Raw genomic sequence first — 24,923 nt, 5'->3', positions numbered from 1 at the left:
AGCTATTATATGTTTGAAACACTATAGGATGACCAGGATATTCTAGGATAGGCTCCCATCAGAGCACAGACCAAAGTGATATTAATCATTACACATAGTATCACACATTTGTCCCAGATTGATAGAAGATACGGAATTACACCGGAAGGAAAATATTAGCGTCTGCTATTTGTTTGACAATAATGCCGGGACCATTCCAAAACCATCTCTCAGAGAGTTTTGTTTTGTTTCAGCTAAGGCACTAGCTGTCACAGTAGCCTGATAGGTATGGTCGACCAACTTGGGAAATCTCAAGTCTGGTTTTCCCATTAGAAGTAACTTGAATAGGAGGTTATAAAAATTATTTCTCTATGTTATTACAACTGTCATGATAAAGTCATGCGGGAGAAATATTCAGTAGAAAATTTAGAATGTTACTCGAACAGAGGCATCATGTGAATAAAGTAATTATTGGTCCCAGAAATATAGGTTAAGTGTATATGTTCTTATAACTACAGCAAGCACTGTTACTTGCTCCCCGTACAGCCCTGTCCCCATTACCTTGACTGACAGAACTCCAATTTAATTGGGATATACAAAGGCCCAACCCTAGGGATGCATCTTGCTAGATGTCATCTACTCTCACGTCCTGGTGATTGGTCCGCGGGCAGGCATGGGATCCAGTTTTGTGCATTGACACATAAGAAGTCTTCTGGCAGTGTGTGAGAGGCAGACAGGGTTCGAGATGAATAAATGGCATATGGAAAGAAAGCACTTGGGCTTCCACCTACTTCCTTCCTGCTTAAAAATTTGCTCTTCTACCAGAATAGAATGCTTGCAGCTAGGGCAGCCATTTTGTGGCCATGAGGAGACACATCACCAGTATGGTGCCACCAGGAAGGTGGTTGTGTGGAAAGAGAAAAAGCCTGGCACCTGGGACTGAGACCTTGATGAATTAAAAGAGCCTCTGAACCAACTCTGGGCCAACTTCAGAATTTCTGTCAAATGAACAATGAACAACTTTATGGCTTAGGCCTCTGTTAGTTGTTAGCCAATGAATATATACATATATATATATGACCATATATGACCATATACACTTACGGCCAACAGCTATGTAACCTGATAGAGAAATATCTTTCAATTTATTATTTGTCTCAGAGGAACGAATAAGAAATGGATTTATATAATTTCAACAACTGACTTCTTTCACTCAGCCAAGCTCAAAACCTTTATTGACTCCTATATGTGTAATATTCTTCCTAATTCCAGTTAGTAAATGCCTCGTTTGGTCCTAGACCTGTGTTTTCCAACATTAGCATGTATCATAATCATCTTTTTAAACAGATTGCTGGGCTTTACCTCCAGAGTCTCTGATTCAGTAGGTCTCAGGTAGAGCCTAAGAATTTGCATTTTTCGCAAATTCTCAGGTGAGGCTGCTGATCTGGGGAAGCACACTTGGACGGACACTGCCTAGCCTACAGGCAGTCACATCCTAAGTCAGCCATATCCCCAGTCCCCTCCACTCACACCTACACCCCAGACAGTTGAGTCTGAATTTCATTTTCTAACCACAGGATTCCTCTCCATACTCACCAGTAAATTGTTTTAGGTCTCCTTGATGCTATCCAAACTGGTCCGCCACGATCCTGTGAGCCTTAGGTTTGTGCCCTGCCTGCTTTTACTTATACCATTTGCCCTGCCTGGAGTGTCCCCAAACCTGACCTCATTGAAGCCTCTTTGGGTCTCACACAGTGGGTGGCCTTCCCTCTCTTGACCAAATCCTTCTTTCTTTCTTTTTATCTCAGAGAGAAAAAAATTGTGGGACTTCAACGCCTAGAAAGAGGTTAAAGAGCCTTTTTCCTCCCTCTGTACTCCCTACCAGGTACAAGTGGGGGATAACATCCCACATAACTGTCATTTGCTCCTTTGCTGGCCTTAACACAAACATTTTTAACTCTAAAATTGCCTTGGCCCAGAGCCGAACGTCCACTCATTCTGCAGAGGACACAGAAACGTTATTCAGGCTTATGGCTGAAAGCTACTGGAAGCTAAACCAGTAACCCTCCCAAGAGTAAGTGCTTGCTGCATCCTTCACATTAATTTCCTCCGGGCAGAAACTATGAGCCCATGGACACATCTGACCACCACTTTCTCCCTTCACTGGTACAAAGAAGAGTGATTTCTATACAAAGGGTCCATAAGCAAGGTTTTTGCAGAATGCACGCAGTCTCCTCCCTTCTCACAGGTGGGCTACCTATCCCCGGGACAGTGGCCACAAACTGGAATGTGTCTTGCTCAATAACAACATGCAACGGTCACACTCAAGTAATGCTACCAGGCAAGTTTTCATCCTCAGTGCCCAACAACTACCCATTGTGAGCTCTCAGTCCCCATGCTGACCTATCAGCGGTATCTGACATAGTTGATAATTTACCTCTCTCTGGTACCTTTCACTTGCCTTCAGGGCATGACTCTCTCTTGGCTTTCTTCCTATGTAATCTCCATGAAGCGCCTCACTTTTTCCTCAGTATCCTTTGCTGACTCTTCCTCTTATCCCTTCACAAGGTTGGAGAGACTCTGAGGACCTGCCCTCGGTTGTCTTCTCTACCTACACTCATCTATTAGTGATCCTAATCAGTCCCATGACTTTACAAGCCATCTATATGTAAGTAATTCCCAAGACTGTATCAGCAGGGTGTCATTGCTTCCAAACCTCAGGTTCATCTATGCTGCTTAATATTTCCAGTCAAACGGCTAATCGGCAAAGAAACTATCAAGTCTCAAATATGTTGGGGCGGGGCCCCGGGCTCTGCGCTCTTCTAGAGCCCTTTCTCCACTGTGGCGTGGGCCCCGTCCAAGAAAGGGAAGGGGAAGCCACCGAACGTGTCCCCGGCGGAGGTCCAACCCAAAGACCGGCTCGTCCTCTGCAGGCACAAGTGTTGGGGCAGTCCGCGTCCACGTTTACCCGAGCCCAGCCAACTCGGTCACAGTTGAAGTTTCTGGTGCCCGTGTTGGACCCGAGACCGCGTCCCCACGCATCACACCTTCGTTAGCCGGGCAGGCCCTGGTGACAGGCCGCGCACAGCGCGGGAAGACCTTCTCGGCGAGCGCTCTTCAGGTTCACGAGCGGACGCACACCGGGGAGAAGCCTTTCGTGTGGAACATTCGCGGGCGATCTTGTACCATCAAAGGCAACCTGAAGGTGCACATAGGACGCATGGGGCCAACAGCAGCTCGGCACGCCCGGGGGGGGGGGAAGGAGGCTGGCCATCCAGGGCACCCGGCCTCTGTTAGGAACTGATGAGAAGAGAGTCCCCGAGAGGTTTCCCAGGAAACCCTGGCCCCTGCATGGAACGTGGGCCCTGTCGTCTGGAGCCAGTACAGCACCGTGCTCGGGGGAGGTCTGGCCGTGACGACCAATGAAATCTCTGTGATCCGGAGTGGTGGCATCCTGGCCCACAATGGGGCTTGCTGCCTTGGGGACAACACCGCTGTCTCCACGATGGGTGGCTCCCAGTCGGCTATCAGCGTCCAAGTGGAAAGCCCGGACGCTGCGGACAGCCTTCCCAAACCCCAGTTCCCTCACTTTCGGAAGAAAACAGGACTGCAGGCCTCTATGCTCTAGGAGAACCCTTGTGAAGCAGAAGGGCCAGGAGAATGACCCGGCTAGAACTGTACTTCCTTTTCCTTTTTATTTTTCCTTTTTAAAAGAACCCATCCCTTCCTGTGTGTTTTCTTACTGATGTGCAAATGATGTTTTTACAGTTGCGATCACAGCCTCAGGCAAGGCTTACAATCAAATGTTATGTTGCTTGGCAAAAAAATTAAAATAAAATAAAATAAAATTGAAAAAATTGAAAAAATAAAAAAAAATTGGAAAAATATTGAAAAACATACAAAAAAATTACACCCCAAAATGAAAAAATACAAACCACAACAAAAACAGACTAGATTTTTTTTTTTTTTTTTTTGGAAAGAAGCAGGTCTTGCAAAGTAGCTTTGTTACTTTTAACAAACTGTATGCATAAAAACCTTTGTACAACCTAGAGTAACTGTTTCCAAAGACTGTTCCCTTATTTCAAGTTGGAACTTACTGACCTGCAACGGAAAAGACAACTGTTAGCCTAATTGGGGGCTGGGGATGGGGGTGGGTACTATATACTTCCCTGGTAACTGACTATATGTGCATCCATGGACAAGATCAGTCATCTTTAGAGTCTTTTTTTGTATAACGCCCAACGCTGCACCCATCTTTTTTTCTTTTTTAACTAAGGTGGTAGAATTTCAAAATTCCTTCAACCTTGGAACCTTAAATAGGATGCCCTCAAATGGACTGATTTAAAATTTTTCCAAGTTTATTTATTTTTGAGAGAGAGAGAGAGCGTGAGTGGGCAGAGAGAGAGGGAGAGAGAGAGAATCCCAAGCAGGCTCTGCACTGTCAGCGCAGAGCCCGATGTGGGGCTTGAACTCACAAACCATGAGATCATGACCTGAGCTGAAACCAAGAGTCGGATGCTTCACCGACTGAGCCACTCAAATGCCCCTGGACTGATTTTAGTCCTTAGGGAGTCAGTGTGTGTTGCTGCTTTATTGAAATACAGTTCAGTTGGAGCCCCAAACATACTTCCTATGTTTTCCAGATGCCTCCTTCCTGAGCCACCAGGAGAGGACCCTCAGCTGACTTAATTTGGTTCATGTGTGCCTACCCTGTTGAAAAACTGGGTTTTCATTCTTGAAGAAACTCATGGGAAGGCATGTTTCTCATAGGTCCACAGACTAATTTGTACGAAAATGTCCTTGGTACGACTTAAGCCAAGTAATTATGAAGATTGTTTTGAGTATTTCATGAAGGCTACGAAGTTGGAACAAGTAAGTCATGGGTGTGAAAGCTTTCACTGGTCTGCCTCGTTTATTTTTATTTTTGTAGCCATCATTTCTATTTTCCTATTTTATGACCGCTCAAGTGTTCTGACGCCTTGTCTTCAACCTGAGTTGGTGCGGTGGGAGTGACTGGACATTTAAGATCTCTTTACGGGTCTTTGTTTTAAACTCCCCCCTTTGCGTATATGTAATATGCAGCAAATGAGGACACATTGCTCTAGTGGATGAACAAGAGAGAAGAAAGACCTTAATTTCTCAGTGGAGAAGTCTCCTTCTATGTGGAAAAGTAGATCAAGACTGTTATCAAAAGTTTGTCTTCGTTATTGCACTTTCTTATGATCCCCCCCAAAAATTTTTTGCCACATTGTGCCTTTCCTACTGGAATTGTAAATTGAATACAATTTTACACCGTATGCTAAAATACAATTTAGCACCTGTTTACACTGTGAAGTGGATATTGTCATATTGAATGCATGATCTACGGAGAAACCCCTGTAGTCTTACCTGCTGATGCTGTGTTGTTGGAGGATACCTTTTGGATGGTTTTTTTCCCTTCCCTCCCCGCCCCCCAGAATGTTTTTGAACCCTGTCTTCCAAATTCTGACAATATTCGTTATTAATTTTTTGAAGTATGAAAGAAAAGGAAAACCAGTGAGTGTCTAAGGAGGTGGGAAGGTTACTACAAGGGTGACATTACCTCGGTAGAATCCACCACCAAAGCCTATGCTTCATCTTTGCAGGGTTAGAGGTATAGTTTGCAGGCACCAGTAGTGACCTTCACATAAGCGAGAACAAGACTGATGATGGAACAAGAATGCCACTTTATAAATCTTAGAGTCAAAATAGAACTACCAAGGATACCAGATGTCCGTAGCTCTGACAGTTCGCTTCCTGTGCAAGCTAGATGGAGGCAAGGTAACAATCCGAAGGCTTAGTCAGAACAAGGAAAAGGATTCAGATGTTTTGGAAATCGGATGGCCTGAAACTCTAACTTTCATCTCCATAAGAAAGCCATATACGATACAGGCTGGTTGAGATGGGCAGGGTGCCCTCTTTCTGCTTGGTGCCAGTCTCTCTTGATTTATTTTTTCTTGAGTGCTTATGATAGGTCATGCAGTGCGGGAAGCAAGCACTGAGGACACAAAGCATAATTCTGCTCCCAGTTCTGAGCTGCGGGGTTTCCTCAGCACAAAGCAAGACTCCTACTCCAGCTGGGTGATTTAGCTCAATTCTGACACTATCTACCTGGAGATAAGATCAGATCTCACAGGTAAAGAGCTGTCTTACAAGACTGCCCCCCCCCCCCCCCCGCCCCGCCACGACCCCACTTAGGTACCAATCAAGTTGTCACCTGTGCTTCTGATCAATCAGCTTACAGATCAGAGGTCACAACAACCCTGTCCCTGGGTTCAATTAATTTGCTAGAGGGGCTCACAGAATTCAGAGAAACATTTTACCTACCAGATTACCAGTTTATTACAAAAGGATATGTAACTCAGGAGCCAGATGGAAGGGGTACATAGGGCAGGGTATGGGGAAAGGGCACCAAGCTTCTGCACTCTATCCAGTGCACCACTCATCCCAGATCTCCACGTGTTCACCAATCCATGAGCTCTCCGAACCCCACCATGTTGGGATTTTCTGGAGGCTTCGTTGCATAGGAATGAGTGATTAAATCACTGGCCATTGGTGATTAATTCCATCTCTAGCTCCCCCGCCAAACCAGGGGTAAAGACTTAAAATTTGGTTCCCCTGGCAACCAGTCCCCTCTTTTAGAAGGGGCCAATAATTGCCTTATTTGCATAACAAAAGGTATGTTAACCCTCTCATCCCTTAGGAAATCTCAAGGGTTTTAACAGCTCTATATGCCAGAAAGACAAAGACCACATACATATTACTTATTATAAATCATAATGTCACACAGGGACAGACAAGAGAAAAGGGCTCTTGTTCCCGCCTTTGAGGAGCTTGCTTTCTATTAGAGAAGAAAAATAATAAGCCAGTCAACCAGTTAATATAAAAAACGAAGAAGACCACAGTTTGTGCTTGCTTATAAGCTATGAATCAAGTAGAGTGATGTATTGAAGCCAGTTGAGATGGGGGGGTCGTGAAAGACCTCAGCGAAGCCTAAAGGATGAGTTTGCAGCCTGTGATCAGTGTCTCCCCTTCTACCCACCCCCACCCATCTCTGGAAAACACCATTCTACTCTCTGTAACTATGAGGTCAACTTCTTGTTTTTCAAAAAAGCCCACATGTAAGTGAGATTGGGTGGTATTTGTCTTTGTGCCTGGCTTACCTCACTTAGCATAATATCCTCCAAGTTCATCCTTCTCGTCGCAAAGGGCAGGATTTCCTTCTTTTTGAAGGCTGAATAAAACTCTATTGTATATACATACCACAAAGTCTTTACTCATTCATCCGCTAATCAACACTTAGGTTGTTTCTATATCTTGGTGACTGTGAGTAATGCTGCAATGAACATATGAGTGCAGATATCTCTTTGAGATACAGATTTTATTTCCTCTGGGTATATACCCAGAAGTAGGATTGCCGGATCATATGGCAGATCTATTTTTAATGTTTTTGAGAGATCTCCGTATTGTTTTCCGTAATGGCAGTAACAATTTACGTTCCTACCAACGGCACACAAAGTGTTCCCTTTTCTACATTCTAATCTGAGTCGATTTTCGTAACAATTTTTCCTTGAAGTTGTTCATGTGTATGTAAATATGTGTACAAAGCCATCCTGTGATTTACGTAAGGGACTACGTACACGTGTTAGGGTGCAAGGTGTCAAACCCCTTCTTTCTCTCTTGGGAGTTAGAGTCTTCGCATGTATGTGCAAAAAGCTGTCAGATAGAGGGTGAACAGAACCCTGGCTGCCTCAAAAATCAGTCCCCGTGCGCAATAAGCAATGGTCACCCAGTCTCTGGTTGGTGTGCAGCCTCCTATGTCCAAACCAGGGCATGCTGGGATTGTGCGGGAAGTTTGAACCCTCTGCCTCCCTGCTTCCTCAGGGTGGGGCTGCTCTGTTTCAGGAGGCAAAGAATATCAATTATACATTACGATTTACGGGACCTACTGTCATATGCCAGCGAAAAATGCCCCCTCACTGAGGATCTATGGTGTAGTACAATCGCAGTAACTGGCTTTGATTTATAACCCAAAACATCCTATGAAAAAGAAAAAAATCTTACTGTGACCAAGCCTACCTGAGCCTGAACCGGGAGGTGCAACAGTTAACTAAAGCTTTCCAGAAGTAAGTGAAACCAAAACAGTCCTGGGAGCCCTCAGCCTGTCCCAAACCAGCCAGACTTGCAGCTCAGACTATCAGTTGCTCATGATCACGTGCTTACGTTACTTTCCGACAAACCGTGGTTCATTTGTATGTACTTAAATACTTGTCTGTTCAATGATGTCATTTTGACTGGAACTTTGGACATTTGTTTTTGTTGGTGGTGCTACGATTCTTGAGCTACATAATTAATCAACACCAGAGGGCTGCTCAGATCTCAACAGTGCAGCGTTTAGTAAAACATCCCTCTATCACCAATACCTCTGATACTATATTCCTCGATCCAGATATGGTGGAACATGAACCTCGTAAGTACGATTTCAGCTTTGAGTCTACAACACGCAAAAGACAGAGATTTCACGTGAGAGAAACTTACTCTTTTCCCACATTGTCTTATCTGTTCCCAGAAAAATCAATGTAATTTATCTATGAAAAGGCAAATGGCGGATTGTTTTTTCCCCTCCTCTTGATCCACGTGAGCCCCATTGTTAATCAGTTTTTCATTCTTTATTTTTTTAAACACAGAGTCAATTTTATTCTTTTTTTTAATGTTCATTTATTTTTGAGGGAGAGAGAGATAGAGGGAGGGAGAGAGCATGAGTGAGGGAGGGGTAGAGAGAGAGGGAGACAGAGAATCTCTGACAGTGCAGAGCCCAAGGCGGGGCTCATACTCCTGAACCAAATCGTGAGATCATGACCTGAGCCAAAGTTGGAGACTTAACCAACTGAGCCACACAGGCGCCCCCATTTTTCATTCTTTAAAACGTCCCAAGTTTGAGTTTAAGAAACCAATAGTGTGACACTAATACTTTTCAAAAAGACAGGAATACATTGACTATCCTCGGATATCACACTTTTGAAAACTGATTTTTACGATGAGATATTCTGGAGTGGATTCATGACCACTTGTCATAATTGTTTTAAGTGCCTCGGTTGGGACCATGGACTCCCAGACATTCTGGCTCTTCAGGGCAGAGAAGTAATATACTCATTAAATAATATACCCACGCTTTGGGTTCTAACCCTTTTGAAAGGCATGTTAAAATCAGCTCTTTACTTCCCCGGCAGTCTGAAAACATTAGTAAAGTTCTAATATATTTGGTTCCTGAGACATCACTTTTTAAAAATTTATAAAACCGTATTAGGATTCCAACAGGTTTATTTTTCATCTGAATTTCTTAAAAAGTAAAGACATTTTCAGGTGCTACTCAAAACTTCAGAGGAAATGTGTACTTGTGACAAATCATTCCCATTTTGAAGACCTGCGTTATATTTGGTGACTTTTAAACTGTGTAGCAATACCTCTGAATTTATAAAAGAGTTAATCAAATGAATTAGATTTCATTCCCAGGTCACTCTTATCTGGGATGGCCAGTAAGGTGGCCATTAGCTGGGATGTGGAGGCTTTTTTACCGGTCATAATCTCTACGGCAACCCCTGCTCTCCATAGCACCCAGAAGACGCTTTACTTGCCTCTCCTACACATGAAAGTAATGCAGAAATAGCCATTGAAACAGAGATGTAGGAGTAGCCTTAAATTATTCAAGATCTTTATTACTAATGAATGCACTTTTGTGAGGCCTTAAAAAGGGTGCAACTTCAATGTCATTGTTTTACAGGCAATTGCTGCGCAGTCAGAACAAGACATCAGCTCTCCATAGGAATGCCACGTCTGGAAATCTGTTATGACTCAGCTTTTCCCTCTTTCAAAACTGCCGAGTAACCTATACGGACTGTTTGCTAAACTGCTTCTTCCATAAAGTCCGAAAGGTAAGGAGTTGACGGGAAGGTGGATCAGTTTCATCTCCAGCTGTACTGTTGATGGTACAGGAGGCTGAACCCTTCTCACCTACCTGGGGGCTTTAGGAAGAGCTCAAGGGAGCAGTTGTATGCCCCCAAGGAGTTCTAATCTGATTGCCCTTGCTAGAACTTTTCAAAACAAATCTTACTTGAATATATTTGGAACTTTCCTAGTTTGGGGCAAGTCAGGGATGATCACTATCGCTCTCATTTTTAAATAACTTATGTAATCAATTTTTGTTTGCAAAACTGTGCCATTAAATAATTCATTCATTAGAAGAGGAGGAAAGTGCTATTTAAATTTAATTGTCATGCAACTTTAAATTCTTTTTTATGTTTATTTATTTTTGACACAGAGACAGAGCGTATGTAAGTGGGGGAGGGGCAGAGAGAGAGAGGGAGACACAGAATCCAAAGCAGGCTCCAGGGTCCAGGCTCTGAGCCATCAGCACAGACCCAACGCGGGGCTCAAACCCACGAACCGGGAGATCATGACCTGAGCCAAAGTGGGATGCTCAACCAACTGAGCCACCCAGGCACCCCAATTGTCATGTAACTTTAAAAAACAGTTCTCAACTGCTTATGTTAAAAAATGGGGTTTTTTTCTTAGAACTGTGTAAGGTTTCTTATAGCATAATCCATTAACTTATTCTTTTTGTTATAAGTTCAAAGATATATATATGTATTTATTTATTTATATTTATATGTAGTCTGAACAATAGTTGCAACATGAAACAGCAGGTAGCTAATTGACTACTCTCTTTAAAATAAAACATCAATTGAATTCTGTGTTCAATACTCATATATGCATATTTGTGATAAGGTGTTCAAATGGATAGTATTTGTCAGGAATTTAATACATCGATTATTTAGTATAGTACTGCTAGAAGCTTAAGCATTGAGAGCTTCAAATTTTGTCCTTAAAAATTCAAGTAAATTTGCATTTTCTTGAAATGAGGATCTAGTCTCCTGCTAAAATTATAATGCCTCAAAAGTTCTAAGTATTCACATATTAGTCTCAGAAGCTGTTCTCAATTTCTGAGGTACAGCTCCGAATCCCTACAGGCATGGCCAGTATAAGAAGCCTCTACCCCTATAGTCCTTATTTTTATTCTCCAAGGAGAGTACACAGGCTCTCTGAACACCTTTTCCTCATTGCTTCACAGGGGAAATGGCTTTGCTTAGCGGTCTTTTTGTTTCCCCCCCCCTTTCCCCTTCCACTGCAAAACCTTCTGCTTAAAATATGGATTTATTTCCAGTTCCAGGGGCCCTCTTACCAACTGCCATTCTAAGAAATATCTGAAATGGATCCAGATAAACAAGGTGAGTACTATTGTCAAGTTTCTGAGCACAGTCTGTAAACAAAAAAAAAATTAGGCACAGATGCTGTATTTTCAGACCTCTGAGTTACAGAACAGTAGACGTTTGGCATCTGGCTGAAAAAGAAACCAGTGTGTGATTGAAAAGATATTCTTTCTTTTTTTTTTTTCAAACAGAAACTCATAACGTATGGAAGAGAGTTTAGTCTATTGTCCCCAAAGTACCAAAAGTAATTTAACAAAAGATTTGTTCTCAATATAATTACACTTTAAATTGCTATTCACATATAGCTTGTCTTATTTTTGTATATTTTCTTGTTTACTGTTAAAATGACATCCTTGTACCTATTTTAATGTCAGGGGTAAGTTCACAGTATTATGGGGGCCCAAAGTTGGGGGAAAGGTCTCACAGCTGTCACTATATAAATATTTGATAAATGGGTATGGGGACACCAGTGCCCCTTTCTACCAATATTTCTGAATGCCAAGGTAGGCCCAGGACTGGCTCGTGACATTTTTATTGCTGAATCGAGTTTCAGCCCTATTCTGCTACCTGAAATCTAGAGTGTTCACTTGCTTTACGTAAACCTCGGTCATATCTCAAGTGATTTATCTGAAACGACATATGGATGAGTCAAATCATCTTTGGGGTTCCCAAATTGAAGCCCTCATTGTAATAAGCTTCATACGAAGAGGTAGATAACCCGTTCAAAGCCCGACGTTCTCTCCCTAAAGGGATGCCTCCCGAGTTTAGTGTCACCAGAATCACCTGGACCCTTTGTTAAAGTGCCACGCTCCACCCCCAGAGTTTGTGACTCAGTAGGTCTGGGCTGGGGTCTGAGAACACGCGTGTCTAACAGGCTCCCAGGCGGAAGCTGCTTGCTGGAAGCCCTGAGGACCACCGGCCAAAAATCTCTCTTTCTGGATCATCGCACTAGAGATGATGCACAGCTGAAAGATAGGTTATTGCATTCTGTCTCAGCAGACATATTGATGTGCTGACACGTATTGATCTGGCTAAGCAAAAATAAGAATCGTTTAAAGCAACACGTGTTTCCCAAATTGCTTCCATGAACAAGACCATATGTAGCTTGTATTATTATTTCTTTAAGCATCTGAAACTACTCTCTTCATAGCTTTGAGCCTGAGACGTCAAGCGATTTCTTCCTTTCTTGAGGTTTCTCCCACCAGCAGGAAAGCAAAAAAAAAAAAAAAGCCTTTAGGAAGCAGAGCTGGTAGTGAATCACCTGGGATACTCATTCATTTGCCAGGCTGTACTCTGTCACAGCTTGCCGCGCTATGCTGCATAACTTCATCAGAGGACGCTGCAAAACGCAATCTGACAGGAGTGCACTGGGCCAGATGGTAGGGCAGCTATAGAATCGCTTTTGCACCCATGACAGCATCTGGGAACCCGCACAGCCCCTAGTTTGCTGATTTTCGATATTCCCTTGTTGCATCGGAGTGGAGCCAGGGCACAAAAACTGGCCAGTTTCCAGAAGGAAAGACAATGTTGGGCATTACATTTTTGTAAAACTATTTCCACACCGTGATGGCTGCTCTCAATTTGTTTTCCTTCTCCAGATTATAGGGCAGAGGGGTTTCTGACTTCTCCATACTCCAACACTGGACTCATCTGAAAACTGGAAAACATTTTCCAAACATAGGGAAATATTAAATAACAAAAGATTTAGCACAAATTGTAGCTTCTTTGATATCGTTGCATCTGTTCAAAAAAGGGGCGGGCGGAGGGAGATGTGGAGAGTTCATAGGATTGCTTGTGTAATGACGTTTTAAGGCACATTTACCTGAGGTAAATGGCTTCCGCTCATGATCGTATATCGATCACTGAATTCGTGTACGTTCCAGGAGAGGCTTTCGGTGGCTCTAACCCCCGAAGGGTGGATCTGACCTCGTTCAGCACCATAAGCCCCTCAGTGGTTTAGCATAGTGGCTGGCACTCTGTACCCATATGTGCAACAGCTAGAACTTTCCCCCCACAACCCTCCAGGGCACGAAACATTATCTTCTCAACCAAAACTAGGGCATTGTGGCTTGGTAGGCAGTTCAGATCCAGTTAAGTTTGGGAAGGAGCCATGCCTTAAAGACAGACAAAAACTTCTAAGCTTCTTATGCTGAACATCCCATCCAAAGTATTCAGAATTTCTTGTACAGGAATGAGCCTCTCGCCCCCTTCAGGAAAAAGAGAACCGTAAGTACTAAGAATTCAAGAAACCAGAGATATCCTCTATGAACAATTTGGCAAACGCTCCTAGAAATTAAGCTCCACGGGACAAGGATTTGTATCTGTTTTGTTAATTGCCATAGTTCAGAGGCCTGGAATCGTGCTGGGGCCATACAGTAGGAGTGCTATAAACATTTGCTGAACAAATGAATGGATGGAGAGTTCTGTGCTGTCTTCATTTATAAATATATGTGTGTACATCTGACTACAATATATTAACAAAGTTGAGTTTATATTCTACACAGAGTTTTTTATCCTATTTGTTTCACAAGCTGTTTCCTTTTTATTTAAAATGTTTAGTGGACTCAGAGGGTACCCTCTAAGGTCACTTGCAGCCTAGGACATTTTTGTTGTTGTCGTTGTTCGCAGGTAGGAAAAAGAGCTCTAAGACTGTTTCCTCACCTGCAACAGTGAGCTACGTGATCTCTCAGATCCCCCTCTTGGATGTGGGGCTTATCTAACAAGATGGTCTTTTTATTTATGATATTTCATCTTTTCTTTACAGATGCTCTTAACAGTATTGAGAATTCCATTTACAGAACAGCCTTCAAATTACGATCAGTGCAAACTCTGTGCCAATGTAAGTACAGGCTCTCGTTAAAAACTCAAAATCATCTGATCCTGATGTGTGATGTGAAATTCCAAGAGAAAACAAGTACTCCCCCATGTGAGCGACTGCTGGGTCGGGAAGATGTGATCTGTGCATTCACCACATTAGTAACAGAGAAGGTGGAGTGGGGAGGGGGGGGGACACACCTTGCGTGTTCCACACGCGTGTAGCTTCACCGACAGGAGACGATAATTCGTGGATGAGGATTTTATTTTAATTTTTTTTAACTTGGTTTCTGGACATGTTTTTGCTTGTTTCCTTTTCAGGATAACAATAGTGACACAAAATAAAATTACAAAACAAGTTAGTTTGGAATCTCCACTTGTAGATTTAAGCATGACAATTTTAAATTCCTTCTACCACATAAGATTTGCATTTGAAATTGTACCTCTCTCCCTGAACGTGCAAAAGTATATTCAGATGAATAATCCTTGGGCCACAAATTTTAAAACTATCTCAAGAGTTCTCTGAGAACTGCTTTTTTTTCTGCATTAAATTTATCTGCTTAATTGCTATGATTTTCTTTTCTTATACTGTCATCATAGGCAAACTAAGGTAAAATGTGGTAAAGATGTTTATTTATTAAAAAAAATTCTCCAAAATGAAATAGACTGGGCTCTCGCTGTGAAAAATAACAGGGATTCAACATCTCTAATAAGTTCTGTATTTTGCATTATAAAATCTCTTCATACTAAATGAAGTTGTGTTACACATATGACATTTCTCCTGAAGGCTGAAATTTTTTTAGGGGTTGCCTGGGTGGCTCAGTGGGTTAAGCAACTGACTTCGGCTCAGGTCACGATCTCACGGTCTGTGAGTTCGAGCCCCGCGCTGGGCTCTGTGCTGACAGCTCAGAGCCTGGAGCCTGCTTCCGATTCTGTGTCTCCCTCTCTCTCTGCCCCTCCCCTGCTCACACTCTGTCTCTTTCTGTGTCTCAGAAACAAATAAATGGGTTTTTTTTAATTTAATAAGTAAAAAAAGAAATTTTTTCATAGTTTACCTTCTGCCTTACAAGTTCTAGAGACCAGTGGTTTTCAAATTATGCTTTCACAAAGTGCACATGGATGCTATTGAACACAGCAGGAAAGGACGTGGGAAAGGGAAGTACAGGCAAGTGAGGGAAATGTAAAAGATCATCTCTTCAACCAATACAACTCGTTTTCTCTATTTTCTCTACTACATTCTGTAAAAGGGTCCTTTGAAGAAAGATTCTCGGCTTTTTAAAAAGATTTATTATTATTATTTTTTTTTTTACTTAGCAAGGCAGACAAACTCACTTGTAAGTATTATTTACTCTTCCAGGAATCAACAAAAGGCAAAATATGCTCACTGAAAGTTTACGCTCAATTATGCTATTTTCTTGGGGAACTTCTCCATTAAAGAAAGTTAGCAGGGAATGTCTGTGTAAGCCCCCATCATCAACGCCTGAGTACGTACAAACGGCACAATTTGAGGATGTACCTTTTTGAACTTTTTATTACCCCTGGCATTAGAAACCGAGTATAAATAATACTCCTGGGGATATGAACAATACACAAAACCAGTATTTCAAAGTTCTGCCTAGAAGCGATATCCAAACAATAATCTGAAAACAAAAAAGTCCCCAAACCAGAGATAAAGCACACGGTGAGCTGCAGACGGCGGGATCCCAGAGCATCGCGCATAAATCTTGTGCTGAGACGAACAAACGCGCTCCACCGTTATCTGTTTTGCTGTGATACCGAACTCGTGGCAGGGGACAAGAACGCCTTGCGTACCGCATGCCAGGCCAAGGGGATGCGTCTTGCGATTGAGCAACGATAAAACGGTTTGCGTCCTCCACCACCTGCACCCAGGGTTTTATTAAAGCCACATCCTAAAACCTGCTCCTCCCTTCTGCAGACTCTCTTTGAAAGCAGTATCAGAGAACAAATAAAAACTTTTATTATACTTGCTAGATTCCTTATCTGCGAGGCTGATTTACGAGGTAGAGAAAAGCGCAGGGTCTTATCATTTCACACACTGGAGCATTTTCAATGCCAGCAGCTCTGGGTGCCACTGACATCATCTGTCAGATGGTGCAAGTGGGTGTTTATTAATTTTGTCTGTTATCCTCTGTCGGCAAGAAACCGTAGGGTTAGCTCTATTTCATTCTTCCTTGAATTCATTGCCTTGTAAAATTTTTAGGAGGTGGTAAAAAAAAAAAAAACATAAGAAATAAACCATTATTTTTTGTAAGCAACTTTATTAAGTGCCTTCCCTAGATAATAATACCGATGGAAGGGAGATCAACAAAAAGAAATATTACTGAGGCAAGGAAGAGACTTAAAGAGTCTCATAATTCAGCAACTGCTCTTTATTATAAAGATCACGGGTTTGTTTGTTTTTTTTTTTACCTTAGGCAATTGCATTTTAACACAATATTCCTTCTGCAGCAAAGGTGCAGACATGGAAAACTATATTTGAACACAAAAGGTAAATTTACTCAATTCATTTAATAAAGAGTATAAAAATGTTTTCGCCACTTTTCAGCACAGTGCCCTAACTTCCTTGGAAGGCTGTTTTTCAAATTTCTCACATTTTCCCCTTTCAACTTCATTCTATAAAGCAACATCCTAGAGGTTATGCTGGCAACAATCTGGTAACAATGCTGTACTAACAGATACGCTTTTCCAAAATCAAATCTACTATCAGAAGAATAGGGCCTGAATTCTACACAAGAGATATGCATCCAAATAGTGGTCGTATCTAATTCCTTTTAAAGAAAAGAGCTGCCAGGGCACCTGGGTGGCTCCGTCGGTTAAGCGGCCGACTTCAGCTCAGGTCATGATCTCGGGGTCTGTGAGTTCGAGCCCTGCGTCGGGCTCTGTGCTGACAGCTCAGAGCCTGGAGCCTGTTTCAGATTCTGTGTCTCCCTCTCTCTGACCCTCCCCCGTTCATGCTCTGTCTCTCTCTGCCTCAAAAATAAATAAACGTTAAAAAAAAAAAAAAAAAGAAAAGAGCTGCGATTAAAAAAGTCTTAATTAAATGCTAGATGACATTTGCTTTATTTGAAGCCTTTATATGAAGGTTTTGTTCCCATTGGAAAATAAGACAACTTTTCGTTTGCTTCCTACAGTGGACTTGATGGACAGCTCTCTGATTCAGCACATCCTCCTACGTCACAGTTTCTGGGAAGCAAGAGAGAGCCCCCTCTCTGTGCAGCAACTCTTTAAGGCTCTTCAGGAGCTGTTTCAGAGAGTCAGGGCGGAAAATCCAGGACAGGTGCATCCCAGAGCTTCAGAACTCACTCTGAGCCTTCTCACAGCGATGTATGACAGGTGAGCATGTGAAGGTCACACTGTGACCTCAAGGGCAGTGTTTAGTCAACCCTGGTCAGTGACCATTTGGTGTTGTCTAAGGTTTGCTTAAGGTTTGATACATGAGAAGGCTTCTTTGTTGTCGGCAAATGTATTATTCATTCAGCAGAGGAACGAAGAAGCAGACGTTTATCAGTTTCACTAATACGAAAGACCCAGGGGTAGCAAAAAGGGAAAAAAAAACAAATCCACATTACTTTTGCTTCACACAAACTCGTTTCCACTCTAGACACACACACACCTTTTGCCAGGGTGATTGTATGCCTATACATGGAAAAAAAATCACACTTTTGTCTTGAGTTCCTGGTAGCTTATTTGTTTGCTCATTTCCTTGTAAGCAATGATCAGTTTTTGTTTTGTTTTGTTTCTCAGGTGCAGTAAGGTTGAATAACCTGTGTGTGGGTGGCTAACCTATTGTCTTAGTCTGTTTGGGATGCTACACAAACGTACTGTAGACCGGTGGCTTAAACAACAAACGTTTCTCATGGTTCTGGAAGCTGGGAAGTCCAAAGCCAAGGCGCCGGCCAGTTCAGTGTTTAGTGAGGACTAGCTTCCTAATTCACAGAGGACTACCTGCTCACTGTGTCCTTATGTGGTGAAAGGAGTGAGGGAGTTCTCTGAATTCTCTTTTGTAAGAGCATTAATCCAGTTCATGAGAACTCTACTCTCATGAACTAATCACCCCCCAAAGTCCCACCTCCAAATTTCATCACATTGGAAGTGAGAATTTTGAAATACAGGTTTTGGGGGGACCCAAACATTCAGTCCATTGCACCTGTAAGCCAATTTAGACCATGTCAAAGGCTTTATTGCGCATGCCATCAAGTAAATGGTGTGTGTCTGTGTGTATGTCTGTGTGTGTGTGTCTAGGTATGTGTGTGCTTCCCTGGCTCTGGGGTCCACCGTTCTTCTGTCCCACTTCATTTTGTTTACCTTATTTGGTCTTGACCTCATCCTGTAGAATGGACTTCTAAAAATCATAGTAAATATTAAACATTTGGAAAGTACAGAAAAGAGTACAGAAGAAGAAAAGTCACCCTGAATCCCGCCTTCTGAGGCAACCACAGTTTAACCATCTGGAAAATGGTTAAACAAAAGGAAACAGTGTTTCCTTTTCCAGTTTGTTATTTATTTTTTTATTGCATAAATAATATAGCAACATGTTTTCAAGCTATTTTTTTCATTATTTCAGATTCCTTAAACATTATGCTTTCGACTATCGTTTCTAATATCAACGCCTGCCTCTAGAAATCCTCCTACCCGTGAGACATTGTTCTGCGGGTTTGAAACTGTGAAGCCAGTGAGCCAAGAACAATTAGGCTCTACATGAGGGCCCATGAACTGGTGGATTTTGTATATAAATGCTTGCTCCTTTTGTCTTCCTTTTGTGCTTGTATCTTTGGTTTCCAGACATGTGTATCCTAAGGACGTGACCCGGCCTGCTCCGTGAAGACAGGGGGTATCCCTGTTTCCCTGGTGCCTAGTACAGTGCTTAGCACAGAGGAAGCACCCAATAAATAATTGTTGGGCACATGAATGAATGAATGGATGAATGAACGAATAATGAAATATTTTAAGTCAAGTTTTACTCTGTCAAAAATCTAGATAGCGGAAAACAGACCATGAAAAATGTGAACTTGGAACACAAGGTCAGAAGCGTCCGTTCATAGTGATTGTTTTTATAACCCACGTCACCCAGAATCACCCTGCCTTTCCCATCTTGGGCTCTGTGTTTTGTTGCCCTGCAGCACGGGAACGGGCTTGCTCAAGCTGGCACCTGTGGCTGCTGCCCTGATTGCTCTCTGCGGGGACAGCCCTCTTATGAAATACAAAGGTAACATACATAAGAATTTGCGTGTATCGAGTGCAGTGACCTCCGAATGAATCTCCAACACACTGTCTCCTTCACTCATTCCTATTCTCTGCCACGTGGCTCTTGTTTGATATGTCCTCAGCGCGGTGGAAGTTTTCAAGATGTCCATCTATATGTTCTCATTATTTATAACTTTGTTATTCTTGCTCCTTATTCGTGTGGGAATTATCCAGACACAAGTGGTTATTATCCGTTTAAAGACTGGGATTCTCCTCGCATCGCCATTTTCCAGCCTCCTGGTCTTCATCGCCGATGTGCTAAATTATCAAGAGGTTGAAATGTGAATTGCTTTTCATTAGTCATCGTATTATCTAATTTGGGAAACCTTCAAAACAGCAAGCAAATAATCAAGAAATATACCTTTCCTTTCCGTTTTCCTTCACACCTACAAATAAACTGTTTAGAATTCAAGGCACATATTCTTCGAAGACATATCGCAAGTATTCAATTTAAAGATTTCTTTTTCTCCTTGTATGTCTAGCTCTTTTTCAGCTCTATGCAGAAAATAACAGGGGAGGTTATGATTCTGGGGCACGCATGACTCGAAGGGTTTTGAGAAACCTACTAACAGATCTACAGCAGGTAAATCTCCAATACTTAAGAATTCTAAATGTGTTCCAGTTATATTAGCCACCTTTGTTATTAAGGAATACGGTTTTCTACTGTGTCAGTTCTATGTTAATGTAGTTCTCCATGCAATCCCTCCCCTCTATAGCCACTGCTCTTATCTGAGCATAGGCCTAATCTTTTACAATCACTTCCTAACTAGTTTCCCCAACTCAAGCTTCTCCTCCCTCCAACTCTGCCTCCACCCTGCTGTCAGTGACTTTCCAAAATGCAAATGTCAACTGCGTGCCTAAAATTCCTCCTTGGCCATTCATGTCTATTGAACAAAGCCTAAATTCCTTAGCATCATATGAACAGCTTTCCTGGGGCAACTTGGTGGCTCAGTTGGTTGAGTGTCTGACTCTTCATTTCGACTCTTGATGTCAGGCTCCTTGCTGAGTATGGAGTCTGCTTGAGATTTTCTCTCTCTCTCCCTCTCTCCACCCCCCCCCCCCACCGTCTGCCCCTCTCCCCTCTTTTTCTCTTAAAATAAAATAAAATAAAACAAAATGAAATGAAATGAAATGAAATGAAATGAAATGAAATGAAATGAAATAGAAAAACAAAAGAAAAGCTTTCATGATTTGACCCAATCCTTCTCTTTTCAAAAAGAGATAAAATCATGATTTTTATAGGAATACAAAATGAACATGTGTCCAAAAAATGTATTTAACTTGTTAATTGAAAGAAAGCATCAGCAATATGTTACAAGTAGTTAAAAGAAATAGCCCAAGAACAAACAAAATGATAGATAAGGAATATTAAAATGAATTTGCAAGTGGATGAAAGATTGACTTTTGGGGGACGAGGGGGAGGTTGGTCATCAATCAGGATGGAATTTATTTGCATGTCTATAGATGAGAATTATTTGTATTTCAATCTGGTTTCTACTACAAGTTAACTTTAATTTTCTACAGAGTTGTAAAATAACCTAGTCACATGATATGTAATGATGCATGTCTCTGTAGGTTCCAGAATGACCATTGAAAAGATATCCAGTGGTTTCTTCTGTTTGTTCCATAGTGTTTAATTTTTTCTTACCTTTTGTACACTGATTTCACTCCTTTGTATCAAAATCCTTACCCTGCCCAACATGTACCAAGTTCTCCATGCCTGACTTGTGTGGTTCCTTCTATCTCCAACAGCCTGCGTCTCTTTTCCCTTGGCGAATACTGTTCATGTCTCAAGTCATCTAGATTATTAGTCACCCCCTCACTAAAAGCTCTTTAACTCCCTGTGCATAACTTTGTTGTCAAATTTTGTTGCATTTATTGCCAGATATGTGGCTTCCACACTAGGCTGCTTCTCCAGGGGAAGGATTCTATTGCATTCGTGTTCATGTCTCTGATGGCTTAAAAAGTGCCTGGTAGTAAGGCCTTCGACAAATGTTTAATGAAAGTATAAATGAAATTCAGTCCTGAATACTCAAATAGTTAACATTTGCATCATTTCCTGTGCTTAAAGAATGTACAAATGTACTGCTGTTTTTAGCCTTGCTAGGTGAGGGAATTGAACCTCCTTAAAGTAAGTATGTTACTTAAATGTTAAACTGATAATAAATGATGTGTCTGAGCAAGAACTTCTACAAATGGATTAAGCAGACTCCAGATTGTCTTCTGTGGAAGTGGTTGCTCTCCCAGCGTAACTTTTACCCATTTCGAGAATGATTCTACTTTTTTTCCAGCCCCTGTAAAATCCCCACATTAGGCTTTCTGCACTGTGATGCCATTAAGTGGCTTTCTATCATTTTTCTCCTGGGTCTCCCTCCTGGGTCCCCTTCCTCCCTGTAAGGGAGGAAAAAAATAATCTTTTCTTCTACCCATTGTAAGGTTCTCTGGCTGGGGCCCTGTAAATTAGACTGACAAAAGACAGATTAACAAGAGGAGAACAGACAGAAATGTATTAACATGTATACGGTGCACACACATGGGAGTACCCAGTGCTGAGTAACTCAAAGGGATGACTAGAATTCAGGCTTACATATAATCTCAAGCTAAACAAAGGGAAAGGGTTTGGGGCTTCCTGGTGGAGAAGGAAAGTTGTGAGAAGGTGACCAGGAAAACTCTGATTGTTTAGTAAGGTTTGTTGTGCGGATTTAAGTCAGTACCTTGTCCATTGATCAGAGTTGTTAAGACCCCTCCTCTTTCTGGTAGGGAAAGAGAGACACCCTTGGCAGACGAAAATTTCCTTTATAAATAAATGTACATTTTCTTTACAAAAGGAAAACTTGTGCCCTGCTTTTAGAGCTTTTCCTGCATCTGCTGGTTTTCAATGGCCTTTAGCTCAAAATTATCCATATGCCAAAGAGGCACATTTTGGGGTGGCATATTCTGGTACTCTTCAGGACCAAGAATTCTGAACTGGGGAAGGTCATGAAGGGGGTGGGTAAAGAGGAAGATTATTAGAACTCTAGGACAGGGAGTATGGTTCAGAACAACCTATCCAAAATTACCTGTGATTTGATTTGGTCTTAATATCTTAGGTTCATATTGATCATGATAATATTTAGTTTATTCTGGAAATTCCAAGTAATAGTCAATAGGTTCATATTTTTTAAATGGAGTAATGATTTTGTTTTTAATTTAGAAGGTTAAACTTCAGGCAGAGCTATTGGTGATTGTGGCACACGGATCCCACTGACCCTTAGGCATATCTGCCATAGCAGAGGCACCTAGCCCAACACCCCTCACATCTCAGGGCTCGAGCTAACGGGGAGCCGGGGAGATTGGAAGAGTCTGTCCATCCATTTCTGCAGGCAGACTTGTAAGACTGGAGGGCTTAGGTGGATGTCACGAAAGTAGGTGGACTGAGGGACATTTTCCTTCTCCCGTAGAAATCCTTGTGTTCACTTTCTAGCTACTGTAGCTTGCCCCAGGCTAGCACCGTATCCAACAAACCCTAAAGCTCTGTCCTTGTTCCAGGCTCAACTGAGGTCAATGAGCTGCTGAAATGGCAGCTCGAGCAATGCTCTGTCTGCCACCGGTGCCTTAGTAGGCTCCTGAGAGAAGTCTTTGGAAGATGGAAATTTGCATAGCAAATTATCATCCCATTGACTTCCATTAAGAACTCAGAGATGGCTTCCCATAGAAAATTCCAGGCCCCGTTGTGTGATTCAAACCCCTCCCCTAAGGATCCTGCTTATCATTTCAAGTGGCATTCTGCCTCTGCTAGTGTTCCATCTAGCCACATGGAATCTTCCATAGCACACCTGCAAGAAATTAGTCAAACGGACAATGAATCCAGACAATTTTCACACACACACTTAAAGCCAAAATGTGGAGGTGAAAGCCTCCTACCGAAGTGAGTTTTCTTTTGGCCGATGGCAGAATCACAGAGCTGGCAAGCCGGCTCCATCTGATCTCCTTCCCTTGATTTACATGAGGTCGACCCCCTTTCTCAGGGCTCAAGAACACCCTCCAACTAATTTTCCAGTTAGTTCATCAGCACTTATAGGCCAAAGTATGGCCAATGAGTCAGTTTTTCAGACAAAGGCCAAATGACGTAGGGAGCAGTTACTTATGTTCAGCTGGTGACGGGGTTATTATCAATTTAAAGTACAGCCATCTTGTCGCTGTTACGAAAATGTTTGTTGACTCCTGCCTGGCTAATTGTCAGCAAAGTGGTTCTAAGTGCCACTTTCCTGATTAGAAGAATGTTTATTCGAGTTGATGGACTCAGCAGGGGGGTCTTTGAAATTACTTTTGAGCTTGCAGGCGATGCCTCCTGACAGCCAGTGCTGTACAAGACATCAGACGCGAAATTAGGACTTGTGACCAAATGGGCATAAATGGAGGTGACAGGTACACGTATTTGTGCATATAGATAATGTCAGAACCAAGTCCCTGGCCATCTTGGCAGTCACAAGGGGTTCTTAGTCCCTTAGTTAAACTCCCTTGGTGATCATGATTGAAAGGTGGAAACCATTGAGTGAGGCAGTGCAGACAGAGCCCTTGGAACACCTACAACAGAAGTCAGAAGGACAAAGCTTTGTGAGCACCCCTCAACAGAGTAAGGAGTCTTGAAGCGAGATCTCAGTTCTGCAGCTAAATCACTTTTTTTTTTCACCCTGAGCAAAACAGTAAATCTCAATCGCCCCTTGCTTTAAACAAGGATGATGATTACTGCTCTACCCCAGAAACTGGTGTTTGTTGAAATGCCATGAAAGTGTTTTAAAAGGTTTTCCTTAAAACCACTCTGAATATTAATACAGTATCATTGTTATATGCGATTCACAAGTAAATGAGGGCAAAGAAAGGTGAAAATAATCGGATTGGGATCATAAGAAGTGAAACAGCGACAGCCGTGCTTGGATTGCCCCAATTGCTAGACTGTCTTCTTGCCCTCCTCCTTCCTCTCAGCCCCACTTTTTCCCACTTGTTCATTCGTTGTCCTCATTCAGACATTGCACAAAACCCACAGATTTCTCATCTGCTTGGACTGAGGCAGTTCATCCAGTCTCAGACCCTAAATACTTGTGACCCCGTGGCTGTAAGCACCTCTACTCAGAAGTGCTGATTCCAGTGGTCACCTACTTCTCTATTTTCTCACAACTGACATGGGGATTTCTTGCCTCTTGTAGATCCCAACTGTTGTAGGGGAGAGTCGTGCTCTGTGCTCTGTGGAAAGTGCCACCCGCAGCTGTTTCCAAGGGGTGAGTATGATGCAACTGTCCCTGGGACTTGGGGGCAGATCCCCGGGAGTTGAGGGCAGACAAGTTTGCTGCCCAGTTCAAATTACAGAATTGCTACTCCACACAGCATCCGAGACAACCTAATTCAAGATATAACCTTGCCTCGGAGCGTCTGGGGGGCTCAGTTCGTTAAGCGGCGGACTCTTGATCTCGGCTCAGGTCCTGATCTCACGGTTTGGGAGATTAAGCCCCGCATCAGGCTCTGTGCTGACAGTGAGGAACCTGCTTGGGATTCTCTCTCTCTCCCCCTCTCTCTCCTTCTCAACATAAGTAAAATAAACAT

At 42.4% G+C, this 24,923-nt stretch overlaps 1 protein-coding gene across 1 annotated transcript in view; it reads left to right on the top strand.

The window, feature by feature from the left end:
• The first annotated feature begins 9,784 nt into the window (after nt 1–9,784).
• The window catches only part of DYTN (dystrotelin), a 53,143-nt gene continuing 38,004 nt past the window's right edge, over nt 9,785–24,923 (top strand). Inside the window, exons 1-7 of the mRNA XM_007089949.2 lie at nt 9,785–9,929; nt 11,219–11,282; nt 14,029–14,103; nt 17,231–17,432; nt 19,220–19,305; nt 19,826–19,926; nt 24,530–24,601. Coding sequence (XP_007090011.2) covers nt 11,264–11,282; nt 14,029–14,103; nt 17,231–17,432; nt 19,220–19,305; nt 19,826–19,926; nt 24,530–24,601 — 555 coding nt within the window. The 5' untranslated portion in view covers nt 9,785–9,929; nt 11,219–11,263. The remainder of the gene's footprint in view (nt 9,930–11,218; nt 11,283–14,028; nt 14,104–17,230; nt 17,433–19,219; nt 19,306–19,825; nt 19,927–24,529; nt 24,602–24,923) is intronic.

The sequence above is a fragment of the Panthera tigris genome, chromosome C1 (genome assembly GCF_018350195.1).
Source record: "Panthera tigris isolate Pti1 chromosome C1, P.tigris_Pti1_mat1.1, whole genome shotgun sequence".
NCBI lineage: Eukaryota > Metazoa > Chordata > Mammalia > Carnivora > Felidae > Panthera > Panthera tigris.
This window is presented reverse-complemented; position numbering and strand designations above follow the sequence as displayed.